The 14,950-nt window shown below is 37.1% G+C and overlaps 2 protein-coding genes across 2 annotated transcripts; one reads left to right on the top strand and one right to left on the bottom strand.

The window, feature by feature from the left end:
- Window positions 1-1,742: 1,742 nt before the first annotated feature.
- Window positions 1,743-10,014, bottom strand: LOC137625478 (uncharacterized). Its single transcript, XM_068356388.1, has 3 exons — window positions 9,627-10,014; window positions 4,419-9,374; window positions 1,743-1,906 (listed from the first exon to the last, which is right to left on the bottom strand). The coding sequence occupies exons 1-3, from the start codon at window positions 10,012-10,014 to the stop codon at window positions 1,743-1,745; spliced, it is 5,508 nt and encodes a 1,835-aa protein (XP_068212489.1).
- Window positions 10,015-12,701: 2,687 nt separating this feature from the next.
- On the top strand, window positions 12,702-13,525 carry LOC137625476 (uncharacterized). Its single transcript, XM_068356387.1, has one exon. It carries the CDS (start codon window positions 12,803-12,805, stop codon window positions 13,523-13,525), a length of 723 nt encoding a protein of 240 aa, XP_068212488.1. The 5' UTR covers window positions 12,702-12,802.
- The last annotated feature ends 1,425 nt before the right edge of the window (window positions 13,526-14,950 follow it).

The raw sequence follows: 14,950 nt of genomic DNA, 5'->3' as shown, positions 1-14,950 counted from the left end.
ATTGAAAGATAATAAAATGCATAAATATGATAACTCAGAAAAGTTTCATAAATTTAATAATTCATTCTTCATAAGAATTATCATTCAAAAGCAATCTCGAATAAATGCATGAAATATTACACGAGGTTAGGCTCGAGATAAATAGAGGAAAGACAGAGATGACGAGGACGGAGTATGCAATGGAAGATGAAATAACAGATTTTGTACATTTAAAAGTTAAAGAACAAACTTCCATGAAATTATGTTTCAATAATCACACACTTCTCCAAATTTTGATAGAATCCCAGAATTTATACTTCATGTCAAGAGATGGCAGCACACGTCCCTTGTTCCATTCATGTGAATGATTCTCTCCAATTAGAAAAGGATGATAGATTCGTACTTATGTAGAAATATGTGTGACAAATATAAACTATATTCAGCTTTAATTAAGTTGGCTACTTTAGGCTATTTTTAAACCAAAATAACGCCATAGAAGGTTCCAGAATGCAAGGATTAAAGAGCTCATCATATTGTTTATTTTCATGGCCAATAGATGGCCTTAGCAGTAGAGTACCGAATTGCTAATTATCCCCATCATCCACTAATTATAATGTTTATTACTCCATTTCTGTTGATATTTGGGTACAAAATTACTATAAAACAAACACCTGAACTTGATGTTCCTTGTTGTCTGGCCACAGCTTAATTCTTAGGAAATTACAAATCTCACAATAAATGTTACAGAAATATTTCTTCAGTAAACAATCATTAGTTCAATTACATTTGGGGGTCCAGAGGGGGGTCGAAAGATCTTGCCACATCTACTCAAATCGGTGGAACAATCAAGTAATTACGCGGTTATTTCATCCAATTTTCAATTACGTTTTTATGAAACCATAATATAATTAGTATGTTTCATGGTATGACATGTATTATTATTAAAAACTAAGTAGACTAACAATACTTTTTCATTCCAAAAGGCATAATTACGCAGACTCCTTTTACCTCCCCCCCCCCCCACATACCGTAATGAGTTTTACTTTACCACCAATAGATGGCATCAGAAGCACTTTGTCCTAACTAATATAGTCAATTGTTTGAAGACCACGTGTGTTAAAAGGTGTGCTTGGAAGGTAGAGGCTAGAGAAGTTGATAAATTGTCCAACGGTCGTTTCCTTATTAGGACTGAATATTTTTATCAGAAAATGGTGATAATTTTTCATACCCTATCGGAAGGAACCAGAGTTTACTTATAAAAGGGTTAAGTCTTTCCTCTTTTCATCAGAACACATGGATGATAGCCCATGTCCCTGTACAAGTGACCGAGATAACAATCATCAGCATAGTTAAGGTTAGTGGGACGAGTTTGGAGCAGCGCTGCCAAATGAATTTCTTTGAATGGAGAAAATCATTATTCATTACAGATTCAAATCATTTAAGGAGTAATAGTTATAAAATAAACCTTATCATCATTTCCTTAGTAACTGTATGCATGTTAGTAAAGCTGTTTCTTGGTTCAATATAGGTTAAAAGAATTCATTAAGTAATATAATATATATATATATATATATATATATATATATATATATATATATATAAAACATTAGTGTTTCCCTTAACTACTTACTTTTTCTTTACTTTTAATTTTAGGGGTTTATTTCTCACCCTCCATCAGACACTAAGTCTGTTCAGGCGGGCCTTGGTGTGTGAAAATAATTTCTTTCCAGTTAATATTTTGCTCTGTATCTTTTCAGTATTCGCTAGCATTTGTATTCAGGCTTAATAGTTTTCGGGTCACTATTATAACACTTTCCAAGGAGATAAGTCTTCAGGTTTCTCTTGGAAGCTGCCACATTTTTGTTATTCTTGACATCAAGTGGAATGTCGTTGAAAAGTCTCGGTGCAGCATAACAAAAAGTTCTTCCTATTGCATGATTCACACTAATTGGTACTTTGGGAATTGATTGTTGGAGGAATGATTGATGGGAACACTTCATTGATCCGTTGGGTTACCTTTCACAAATGATTGAATAATGGATGTGAAAGGCTTTTGGATTAAACATAGAAATTCTCTTAGCAATTACTGTTTGACTAACATATGTCAGTCGTAGATTTTGGTGAGGGATCTCTCGTCAGTTCAAATAATGTGATGTGATATATTATGATATAAAAAAAGAATAAAAATAATATCTTTAGAATATAAAAAAACATCGTTTTATCATCTTAAAGGAAAACATAGTCAAGGTCAACCTGATGGCCCCCCTTCCCTGACGATAAAAACTAAAATAAAAAACAGCGAAAGAAGAAGAATTTTCTAGTTACTTTTTTGCGGGAAAATTGAAAAATATAAGTTTCAAGGCTGCAATCAGTTTCTATACCAACTTCTTGAGAAGAATATATTTAGCTGCATGCGTAGAAGGCTTATAAGTGACTACGCTTTCCAAACTCTCTCTCTCTCTCTCTCTCTCTCTCTCTCTCTCTCTCTCTCTCTCTCTCTCTCTCTCTCTCTCTATCTGAGTGCCATCTTGGACTTTGTCTGTCAACAAGCGCATTTTTGTGCTCTGAAAACTTTCTCGATTATTTAGGAGATACGAAGATCTACATCACCTAGAATTGACTGAAAGCTGTGGTTATGGAAAAACTTTTTACTTGAAATCATGCAATGATATACAAATTAATGGTGACAGGGTAAATTAAAGAAATCGTTTAATTTATATTTAATAACAACAGTCAAAATGAAATAGAAAATTTATAACTGAGTAAAATAAAATTTAATCCCTTTGCTTGAGAGAATCCTTGTCCTTTGTGCAATGTAACCCTTCCAAACCGTGCTATATTCTTGGAGAGATGACCTTACGCCAGACACCACTCCAGCACAACATGGTCACCACTGAATTTTTCCATAACCTGACAATACGATGAAATATCTATAATAGAGGTCATGGCCATCTATGATTTAGACTAAGGCGTAAGCCTTAAATGTTTTTATTTAAATGTAAATATATAAAATGTAATAAATTAGATAGCAAAGATCGTAATATTCTTAGTATTTAGCTAAGTTTTAGGCTAGCCTGATACAAATTTAAAGTTATTTACTAGGATAAATGCCTAGCTTAAAATTTAGTATAAGTTTTTTCCAGTGCTTAGTCTACTTAGCCAACATATAAGCAAGCTCAATAGCCCAGTCTTAAAGTTTTTAGAAGTTTTTTAACGTTAATATATGAAAGAACTGAGTTACTCGTTAGCTTAACCTCTGATACTTAAACCTCGTTGAGTTTTACAGAAGTTTACAAGAAAATAACACTTATAACAATTATCAAGTTCCTTCTAAATATCACGAACTATCAGGTAATATTTTATAGGACGTGCAAGTTAGGTTAATGAACCGACAAAGTTCATATATAAGCAATTTGAAAATCGACTGAAACACGCGTAAATGTAACTCGATTCTTACCTCCAAACTGCTAAAAACTCGTCTCCTTTCTCTCCCCAAATCCTTCGGTAGTTTTGTTGAATTTCGCCTTCATCGTCAATAGTAGCTGTCCTCGGCAAACTTCTTAATAGTAAATCTTCATATTAATTATACCATTAAACTCTGTCATCCATGAAGACTATAAGCAGATCGGCTGATACACAAAAAACATGTAGGAGTGTTCAACAACAGGTCCTGTCGTTCTGGTCTTCGAGTCACAACTGCTATTCTGCGTTTTGGCAGTTATATCGTCACCTCTTCTTCGAGACATTATATGGTCGCCTCTGCTAAACTTTGTTATTTCGTTTATAGCTTTGGGTTTGAAAAGGTTAATCAAGAAAACATTTATCATGAATCAGCCAAATTAACTTTCTGAACATGAACTTTAGCCACAATAAAGTAATAATAGTAAATCTAAATGGCTAATTACAACTTGGTGATTACGATTCATGAGAAGTAGAAGGAACTCAAAACATAAACTCCTAAATCCCATGCTTAACAAGAAACAAAATATTTTAAAAGGTATCCGGGAGTTTATGTAAATAAAAGAGAAATAACATACTGTCAAGTAAACAATAAATGTGAAATATATCTGATATATTTTGTATACTCCCAGCAACAATTTGATTAAAGTTTACTAAGTTTAATCAAAGAAACCATTTGTTCACCCTTTACTCACTCCCAGCAACAATTTCATTACACACTCTTTATAGCCCATGTGTATCTTACCCCCAAAGAATATGGTAATATACATAACCATGTAAGCCTATTATACTAGGCCCTCTTGAACCAAGAGTTCTGTGTTTCTCATAGATTCAAGTGCAGCGGCCCGTTTACTTCTCTCTGACTTTTAATTGATCAATAGGTAATTCAGTCTCAACTTCAACAACAGTATGAAATCCTTCTTTAGGAAGAAGCAAAATGAGTGAATCTGTTGTCCTGTACACTACTTCACGAGACTTACCCTTAAGCACACGAGCTGCTTTTACTTCCCCTAGGTGATTTACTTCTGTCTTCTTTACTATACCAAGTGGATAAGTACTTGGTTTGCTTGCGTCCTCTTTTAACAGAACAATATCTCCAACAGCCAAGGTTTTATGATTGACAGGTCTGTAACGATCCCTTTTATCTACTGCTTGATTAATGAGAGTTGCAAGAAATTCTGAATGATATGCCTCAACTAGTCTGTTTCTAGCTTGTCTAAGCTTATAGTAATTATCCTTAACATCATCAATAGCACTACTACCAGGCACCCAATTGGTGTCATCTGAAGAAGAATTCTGCAACTCGGGAATAATGTTCACTGATACCAGATCATAGCCTTTAAGTAAACACTCAGGAGTTATTGGTTTTTCTACATTATCAATACAAGCATCTCTCAGACTATCCTTAAAAGCAATTGGTCTTTTGTTAATAAGATGGACAGTTTGACAAATAAGGAAGTAAAAATCTTGATAATCAAGCACAGTGTTCTTAATAGAACTAAAAATTAGCTTTTTCACCATTTTTACACAGCTTTCAACTAGCGAACCCAAAGAACTATTACCTTTGGCATAATGCTCGAACTTCAGGGGCTTAATGTCATTTTCTTCAAAGAAGGCATGCGTTTCAAAATCGTTGAGAAAGGTTCCAATGATTCTACTACCAGCAGTTAGCTGGGATCCCAAATCAGATATGCAAAATTCCGGGATGCCAAACTCATATATGTGTAGTTGGAAGGCCTTGAGAAAGTCTCGAGTATCAGCAGATAAACATATCTTCAAGTTGATGGTACGACTCCACAAACATGTCACGCATAATAACCAAATCTTCTTCCTTTCACCATTCCATATTACTGTATAAGGACCGATGTAATCTATGAAAATATACCTGTATGGAATAGGTGGTGGATTGCTCCGAAAATCCCTATAGGCACTCTGATTTGCTTTGATTGGTCTCTCATTAAGCCTTCTACAAGTTATACATTCTCTAAGTACCTTCTTTACTGTGGAATAAAAGTGGATTATCCAAAATTGCTTACGTAACTGAGCCAAGATCGAATACACACCAGCGTGTCCTAGACTAACATGCATATCACGAATAAGCAATTTAGTTAGCAAACTATGCTTAGGTAACAGCACAGGAAAGAAAATCTGTTCGTTTCTTCCGAATTTACTCCGGATTCTTAGCAAAGTGTCTTTGCTCTGGAAAATATTCATTTGAGTTACCAAATTGGGAATGTTTCTTTTTAATGTATGACTTTTCTTGAAGAATTCACAAACTTCTGGGAAGTTATTTTCCTGTTCTTTACCTATTATCTGCCTACATGCTAAAGCATAAAGATTTTTCTCCTTGACACAATTTCCCCAATGAACGTCGATTCCTTTATTTGTTAGTTTTTCTCTGATGTTTTTGATGAATTTCAACACCATCCTATGAACAGTTGCTAGCTTATGGAAACTGGAAAACTTAGTCAGGGGTATCAAGTGTTCAATGCTATTGATGTCTTTCTTGTTATTTTCTTTACTTTCAGAATCTGTTGAGACAGTGATTAAGGAAGTATCTTCCCTTTCAGGGCCGGGTACTTCATCTCTCTTTTCAAGGGGGTTTGGTACCTTGAAACTAAACTGAACCTCATCTTTATGAAGTTTCTTAAGAAACTCGGGTCCACCATGATACGCAGTCTTCTGAAGTCTCCTGTATGAGACACATCTACTAATATAATCTGCAGGATTATCATATGCATTCACAAATGAAAATGTTATTGGGAAAACTTGGCACAAGTCACCTATAGCTTTCAACCTATTTTGAATAAAAACTCCTTTTTTCTGCAATTTATCATACTTATATGTATAAGAGTAAAGCCAATTAAGAGCAACCATACTGTCTGAATATATCGCCATGCTCACAATTTTGATTGGAATAACGACTGATTGACCAGCAAGTTCTTGAAATAAACTGATTAGTGTGTCTGTGGCTAGTCCCAAAGCTTGAAATTCAATTACAGGAATGGTTTTCTTCTCTAACTGTTTGTTAACGACCCTGCTCTTGGCGGTCAAAAAACTTGTATTACCATTGAGGACATTTACAATATACACCACAGTTCCATAAATATCCCTACTTGCATCTGAAAATGCTACTAGTTTATAGGTACCATCTCTCCTACCCAGGAATCTAGGAATTACTACTTTAGGAGTAGAATTCACCTGTTTTCCAATAAGTGTCCATTCCCTTTTTAATGTTTCTGAGAGAGGGCTATCCCATGTGATAGTCTTGTCTTGAAGCTTTTTAAGAAACAGCCTGGCCCTGTTCAAGATTGGTCCATAGATATTAAATATATCATAGATACTATTCAATGTTGACAAAATTGACCTCTTTGTGCTAGCTTGCGTATCAAGGAAAATCTTACCAGGGCCTAGTGAGTCTGCTTCCCTATCCCAAACCATGCCGAGCAACTTTACCTCTTTGGGTGTTTCACTATCATAATCTCGGTCAATCATTTCTTGCAGTTCTGCATCGTTTGTTACGAATTGTTGCAATTCAAATTTGTATGGTCCAAAGATATTAGGGAGACAGTAGTACGCTTCATATAAAGCCTTGGCAGAGTTACACGAATATGACCCATTGTCCATGTAAATGGTATTATACAGCGATTTCTTTAAGTTAACCATTTCCTCGTTGTCACTCTCAACATCCAATATCAAGATTTTGAACAAAGCTAGCATGAGATGACAAGGGCTAGGCCTTAGGCCAAAACTTAAACGCTTGTTCCTATAGCCCACAACAGTAAATTCACCCTTAAGAATATTTCGATACCATAAGAACAACAATCTATTCTGATCCTCTTCCTTGAGTCCTATCATCAAAAATGCCTTTTTCAAGTCAAAACAAATCATATGGGTGTCAAATCTCTGCATAATCAGAGAAGTTGCAATTTTGTGATTCAGACAAGGGCCTGGAAGCATACACTGGTTGTGACTATAAGTGCTCTTCGCAGATTTGTTTTTCTCACATAAGTTAGACAGAAACACGACTCGACACTTGGTCGTGTCTCTGGCCATTTTGAACACAGGCATATGAGGCAAGAAACTAGCTTCTGGATGTTCATTTATAAAAGAATTAATATCTTCAATTTTCTCTATGATTCCCAGATTTTGTTGCTCTTTAAATACATCATTAACCATCTTTAAATGCTCAGGTTTATTCTTCATACGTGTTAAGTTAGACTTCAGTATCATCCGGGATAAATTGAAGTTCTTCCCTAACAAATGGGATATCTTGTTGTTCCACATCAGTGGCATTACTAGTCTACCTTCTTCATCTCGTTCTGTACTATCAAGAACATACTTTACTAGCTTTTTATTGGTTTCTGTGTCATCTTCAGATAGCTGGGATTTTTCATAGTCCAGATATTCGATGCATTGCTTTTCAAGCATTTCTTCCGTAGCTTTAATCAATTCAGACTGCTTTAGCTTACCCTTTTTGTTAAAAATAGCATAGGTTGAATTAGTGTTGGCTTCTTGAACTTTGATACTCGCCGGTGATCTGTTGGAAATCAAGTCAACATCGTCATCTCGAAGTTCAGACTGAGAGACTGCCAAAAAGCTATGTCTATCGAGGAATTGTAATCGTCTATTAGTCTGGGCAGCTTCCCCTTCCATACAAAGTGTGTCTCCTTGAGTGCTAACCGCAGTATGTGAACTATTTCCAATATTAATGTTAGGTAAATAATCCAAGTTTTTCATCATTCTGTTAATATTACCTGTGAGCATGACGCCAACTGGAGTGTCAAGATACACAGAGGGATTGCTTAATCCAAATTTGTGTGTAGTTAGCGACAGCAAAAAGTCAGCATCATTTCCCAAGATAAGACCAATGTTACCAATAGTGTCCACACTACCACTAAGAAACTTATCTGCTAAAATGTAATGTCTATCTTGAAATTCTTTAACAATGACATTTAAGCCCTCCAGTTTCAACTCTATATCAATACTGGGTACAACAACTGCTTCGATGGAATGCCATTCCCTACCTAACTTGAGAGGTACATTAACAATATCAGTTACAAGGTCCCTAGTAGAATTAAAACCATGAATAGTCATATAGACGTTTTTTGCTAGGACAGGGAACTTCATATGGTTTACATGCTTATTACAAATAAAATTTCTCTGGCTACCACAATCTCGTAAAACTCGAACCACATTATTTTCTTCAGCCACAGAACATGTAAAAGTTGGTAAAATTGCAGCACCACCAGTAACATTTTGATGAATTTCAGCTAATGTGAGGCTATTTGAAGTATGCTTCGGTTCTGGCTTTTTCCCACCAGTATGCATAGAGGTTTCAGTGGATTCAGTATTACTAGAATCAGAAGCTTTAGTACTGGAACTATTAAGCCTCTCCTTAGCAACACACAGGTATGTAAAATGCCATCCACTGCAATTTCTACATCTTTGAGTAAACTTAAATTTACACTGACGAGTCACATGATTATGATAGCCACACCTAACACAAGCATTCAGCTCTTTAAGTTTCTCTACTTTCATTTTAGGATTCGCAAAAACTGGGCAATTTACTAGCAAATGTGCGGTATCTTGCTTACCATCCTTTGTACATAGGATACACGACTTATATTTAGGGCTAACACTAACTTTGGTTGCGAGAGTTGTGCTCGATTTTATATTCTTAGTCCTAGTTTTCTCCTTTTGCTCAACATTTCTTTCATTCGTTCTGTTATACCTCTCAACAGCCTCAAATATGTTACTTTCAATTTCACTTAATGAGGGTTTGCTTTCATTTGTTATCTGAATTAGTAAAGATTGAAAGCGATCATTAAGACCATGCCATATGAAGTACTGGAGAACATCGTCAACTTTGACGTCAAGCTTTTTGAATGCATTCATAATAGTTTTCATCGAGGCTACAAAGGCATATGGATCACCTGATAAAGTTAACTTCAATTCTACAAGTTTCTTAATTGCATCATATTTTTGTGTTAATGGAGTTGCAAATGCTTGCAATAATAATTTCTTTGCCTCGTCATATGACTGGTTATCAATATCAAGAGAATCCACAAGTGCCTTTGGAGACTTTGACAACTGATTTCGTAGATACATAAACTTTAAGTGATTTGACCAATTTTGTTTGTCAGTCAATTTTTCAAATTCATAAAAGAACTTTACTAAACACTGACCCTTGGTGTTGTCATATTCAGGTAAAGGAACTTGAGGCATCCTTAACTCATTCTTAAGGTTAACAACCGGGGTAGGCGTGGTTACAGTTTCTAAACTAGAAGCCTGTTGCCTTTGTAAACTTAACAAAGCCGACATTATCTTTTTCTGGTAGTCTTCATCTGTGAAAATCTTTTGTTCAATGGAGCTTTCGTCTTCCTTATCTATGACATAGTTCAATATTTCCTGGTCTAACCCTAACAGTTCTTTTTCTAACTGTTCAAGTCTGTGAATATACAAAAGTCTATCTTGTTCAGACAATCCTTCGAGATTCGATTGAACTGTATTATATATCTTTGTTACTCTTTGCCGAGCGTAAGAACGCCGTTTCTTCAATATATCCTCAGACATGTTAATAATTGTACAAAGTTAATCTAATACCAAACCTAGATAAATACAAATCAAAGTTTCTAGCAATTACGAATATTTATCCGTGTTATAAAAGACATATATTCACTTCAATAAAAATATTCAAATACCGAGCACAAATTTGATGCTTTCACAACATATACCAATAAGCCTATATCAAATATGAAAAATAAAGAAGCCGAGGACAGCCCCACCCACAATAAAAGGCTTACAACACAAAGGACAGGGAGGTTAAGGATTGCACGAATCCTGTCACGGTCGCCATATGGAAAAACTTTTTACTTGAAATCATGCAATGATATACAAATTAATGGTGACAGGGTAAATTAAAGAAATCGTTTAATTTATATTTAATAACAACAGTCAAAATGAAATAGAAAATTTATAACTGAGTAAAATAAAATTTAATCCCTTTGCTTGAGAGAATCCTTGTCCTTTGTGCAATGTAACCCTTCCAAACCGTGCTATATTCTTGGAGAGATGACCTTACGCCAGACACCACTCCAGCACAACATGGTCACCACTGAATTTTTCCATAACCTGACAATACAATGAAATATCTATAATAGAGGTCATGGCCATCTATGATTTAGACTAAGGCGTAAGCCTTAAATGTTTTTATTTAAATGTAAATATATAAAATGTAATAAATTAGATAGCAAAGATCGTAATATTCTTAGTATTTAGCTAAGTTTTAGGCTAGCCTGATACAAATTTAAAGTTATTTACTAGGATAAATGCCTAGCTTAAAATTTAGTATAAGTTTTTTCCAGTGCTTAGTCTACTTAGCCAACATATAAGCAAGCTCAATAGCCCAGTCTTAAAGTTTTTAGAAGTTTTTTAACGTTAATATATGAAAGAACTGAGTTACTCGTTAGCTTAACCTCTGATACTTAAACCTCGTTGAGTTTTACAGAAGTTTACAAGAAAATAACACTTATAACAATTATCAAGTTCCTTCTAAATATCACGAACTATCAGGTAATATTTTATAGGACGTGCAAGTTAGGTTAATGAACCGACAAAGTTCATATATAAGCAATTTGAAAATCGACTGAAACACGCGTAAATGTAACTCGATTCTTACCTCCAAACTGCTAAAAACTCGTCTCCTTTCTCTCCCCAAATCCTTCGGTAGTTTTGTTGAATTTCGCCTTCATCGTCAATAGTAGCTGTCCTCGGCAAACTTCTTAATAGTAAATCTTCATATTAATTATACCATTAAACTCTGTCATCCATGAAGACTATAAGCAGATCGGCTGATACACAAAAAACATGTAGGAGTGTTCAACAACAGGTCCTGTCGTTCTGGTCTTCGAGTCACAACTGCTATTCTGCGTTTTGGCAGTTATATCGTCACCTCTTCTTCGAGACATTATATGGTCGCCTCTGCTAAACTTTGTTATTTCGTTTATAGCTTTGGGTTTGAAAAGGTTAATCAAGAAAACATTTATCATGAATCAGCCAAATTAACTTTCTGAACATGAACTTTAGCCACAATAAAGTAATAATAGTAAATCTAAATGGCTAATTACAACTTGGTGATTACGATTCATGAGAAGTAGAAGGAACTCAAAACATAAACTCCTAAATCCCATGCTTAACAAGAAACAAAATATTTTAAAAGGTATCCGGGAGTTTATGTAAATAAAAGAGAAATAACATACTGTCAAGTAAACAATAAATGTGAAATATATCTTTGATATATTTTGTATAGTGGTAGTGCTTAGTGATCAGTGCTGTGACATTAGTGTGTTTACGAGTTTTTGAACTTAGACTTTATTTAGGATTAAAAATCTCGTTCACTTGGCCACACCACTACGTTCAAGTTTTTCCTAATCCGCGCATGCGCAGTGCAGTGTGTGTGACGTGGTTAGCCCTGTCATGGCAACGTTACTGTGCCAGACGAACGAAATCAGATACGGGCATTGTTAAAAACCAGTAGATAATGACTATGGAATTCTCGGGACCTGGTACTCTCGCTGATGTTGAGGAGGACCTTGCTCTAAGTGATGATAATATTGAAGAGCATCTGCTTACCCAGGAACATTGGCCAAGACTTTTCTCTACTAAATCTCATAAGTTGATCCCTGCTGGTGCAGCTCCTAGTCTCATGGACCATACCACTACCTCCAACAAACGATGTATGGAGCATGATTCAGATAGCAGTAATGAGCCATCATCCCCTGCTGCTAAAACTACAAAGTGTGATGCTTCTTCCTCTCAAAATAAAGTTCTAAATAGTTCCCTGCCTAGACCTACTATTCAGATTATACCTACCATGGCTACAAAAACTGTTCTCCCTGCCTTTGCTCCACGTTCTGAATACATAAAGCTCCTATTCAGAGAAAATCCGGGGGTTAATGTGAAGCTTCGCTGGCTATCAGAGGTTACCAAGATGTTCAGCCTCGATCGGGAATTGGCTGAAGTTAAAATGTCTGCGGTCACTTCTCGATTTGTATACATTTCGAGGCATCGCCTGGATATCATAAATAGGGTCAAGGGTGGTGAGGTTCTGTCACTTGTGTTAGATGTTCAGGATGCTGTAGACAGACCCCGTAAGTTCCCTACATATCTCATCACTCGATATCCTGTGGATGTAGACCCTTCATTAGCTAAGGAACTGACAGGGGTGCACACTGTTCGTCGTTTCCTACAGGATGGGAAGTCCATCAATCGTATTGTCATTACTTGGAGCCACCCAGATCCACCCCCGCCTTTTGTTAACTTCTCCTTCCTCCCTTGTCTACCATCATGTGAATTACGCAGAATGCCAGACGAAAAGCCATGGTGTTTCAAATGCTGGGGTATCGGTCACATCTCACGATACTGTGCTGCCCCTGAAAAGTGTGCATTTTGTGCTGCTGAGCATGACAGTCGGACCTGCCCTCATCGGCCCCCTGTACCACCCACAGTGGTTGACAGTTCTTCAGCATCAACATCAGCCCCATTACCTCTACCTACACCGGACTCCTCGCATTGGAAATGCCCGAGATGTAATGAGCCTGGAGTCAATGTGTGGCATGGCTGTACCAGGCGTTCAGGCTCTGCATCGAACCAGCTTATTGCACAACAGCTTCCAGTGCCATCAATCAAACCCACTGTTACTGCCTCCTCACAAGTGACTACACTTCGTAATGCTGTAGATGTCCTCAAGTCTCGATATGACTCCCTTACATCACGTTTTGAAGCCATTGAATCTCGTTTAGAGAGCATGGATACTCGCATTGACAGTCTCGTAACCTCCTTTGACAATCTAACTTCTAAATTTGCTACTAATGATAACACACTACAATCTCTTGTTGAAGCTCAGCAGGTTGTTATCACATCAGTTACTACACTAACTGAGAAACTTGACTCACTTGCTACACATCTTGAGAGTGTTACTAATCCCCATACAGGACCTTTGCCACGTGATACACCACCAATGCTTACCCGTGTCACCACTGCCTCTTCATCTAGTCGCCGTTCTTCCAAGGGACATGTTCGATAACCAAGTGAAGCTTAATATCATCTCGTGGAATGCCTGTGGTATTACAAACTGGGCAAAACTTTCTGCACTTAAGGTAATTGTACATATTCACCACCCAGATGTTATTCTAATTCAGGAAGCTTTTGTTGGTAATGCTCAGCCAAGGGAAAAAGCTCCCTCGCTCACTGGCTATGTGTCCTACGTCCATTTAGTAAGACATGGTCTCATCACCTATATACGCACTTCAATTCAGCATAGACTTCTCCCAAACTCTGAGGATGAAGATACAAGATTCCAATTATTTGAGATTACTGTTGGCGGAGGCACCATACGACTGTGCAATGTATATGCAGCACCAGGTAGGATAAATACAGCCAAGCTTCCAGCCCCAACCCTTCGTGGTATGGTTTACATGGGAGATTTTAATGCTCGTCATCCAGACTTGGGAGATCTTGCTGGCACTGTGAACCGCAACGGGAACCTACTTCTAGGATATATTCGTCGAAATCAACTGACCCGTTGGGACACTGGTGGATCTACGCATGCACGAGGTGGTACTTTGGATCACATCTTGACCTGTGGACTCTTACCTTCCCGAGTCAATTGTGTAACGGTTCCTACGCTCTTCTCTGATCACATTGGTCTTAGCATCCAATATTCCCTTCCCGCTACACCTACTCCAATACACAATCGCACTTGCATCACAATTCCGCCTAAGTACCAGCCTACGTACATTTCATATATGACTAACCTTCGACCTACATTTGACCTCCACTGTCCGGAGAAACTTTACTCCTTACTTGTTAGTACCACACATGCTTTCCACACACAATATATCAGAAAGCCTCATATCAGGCATCGTGTTAGTGCTATGACACTGGATAATCGAATTTCTCAGGTAGAAAAGAAGGCGATGGATGATGGCCTTGCCTTTATGAGACAACCAAGTCCTGAGACTCTGCACCAGTATCAACTATCGAGAGATGATCTAGTTGCTCTACAGCAATGTGTACAAACAGATTCCTGGCACAAATTAACAGACAGCATCAACCATCAAACAAGCATTGGTTCCATGTGGCACCTCATCAACAGGATTGTGAAGAAGAAACCCCCAAGTGTCCTCCACCACAGCCCTGCTCAGTATGCACAGGACCTTATTGATGAGTGGTCAGCACAGTCACGAACCATCAACCTTCCAGCTCATATACAAGACTCTCTCTCTTCACAAAAAAACCATCGTGCCTTACGTCTCAGTTCCGCCTTACTGAGCAGTGATGAAGAGGATGATGTACCCATAACTAAGGAAGAGCTACGACGTGCCTTAGCAAGGACTAAGAAGTCAGCTCCTGGTGATGATGGCATCACCTATGCAGTCCTTTGCACACTCATAAAAATACCTGGCAACCCTCTCCTCCGGCTCTACAACCTCTGCCTCTGCTTGGGATA

Source organism: Palaemon carinicauda, chromosome 32 (assembly GCF_036898095.1).
Source record: "Palaemon carinicauda isolate YSFRI2023 chromosome 32, ASM3689809v2, whole genome shotgun sequence".
In the NCBI taxonomy this organism is placed as follows: Eukaryota; Metazoa; Arthropoda; class Malacostraca; order Decapoda; family Palaemonidae; genus Palaemon; species Palaemon carinicauda.
This window is presented reverse-complemented; position numbering and strand designations above follow the sequence as displayed.

Coding starts and splice junctions, on each gene's coding strand:
- LOC137625478 (XM_068356388.1), bottom strand. CDS start 10,014: ATGTCTGAGGATATATTGAAGAAACGGCGTTCTTACGCTCGGCAAAGA. Junction 9,375..9,626: donor TGAATATGACAACACCAAGG/GTCAGTGTTTAG, acceptor TAACTTTATCAG/GTGATCCATATGCCTTTGTA. Junction 1,907..4,418: donor AGCAGCTCGTGTGCTTAAGG/GTAAGTCTCGTG, acceptor ATCATGCAATAG/GAAGAACTTTTTGTTATGCT.
- LOC137625476 (XM_068356387.1), top strand. CDS start 12,803: ATGCCAGACGAAAAGCCATGGTGTTTCAAATGCTGGGGTATCGGTCAC.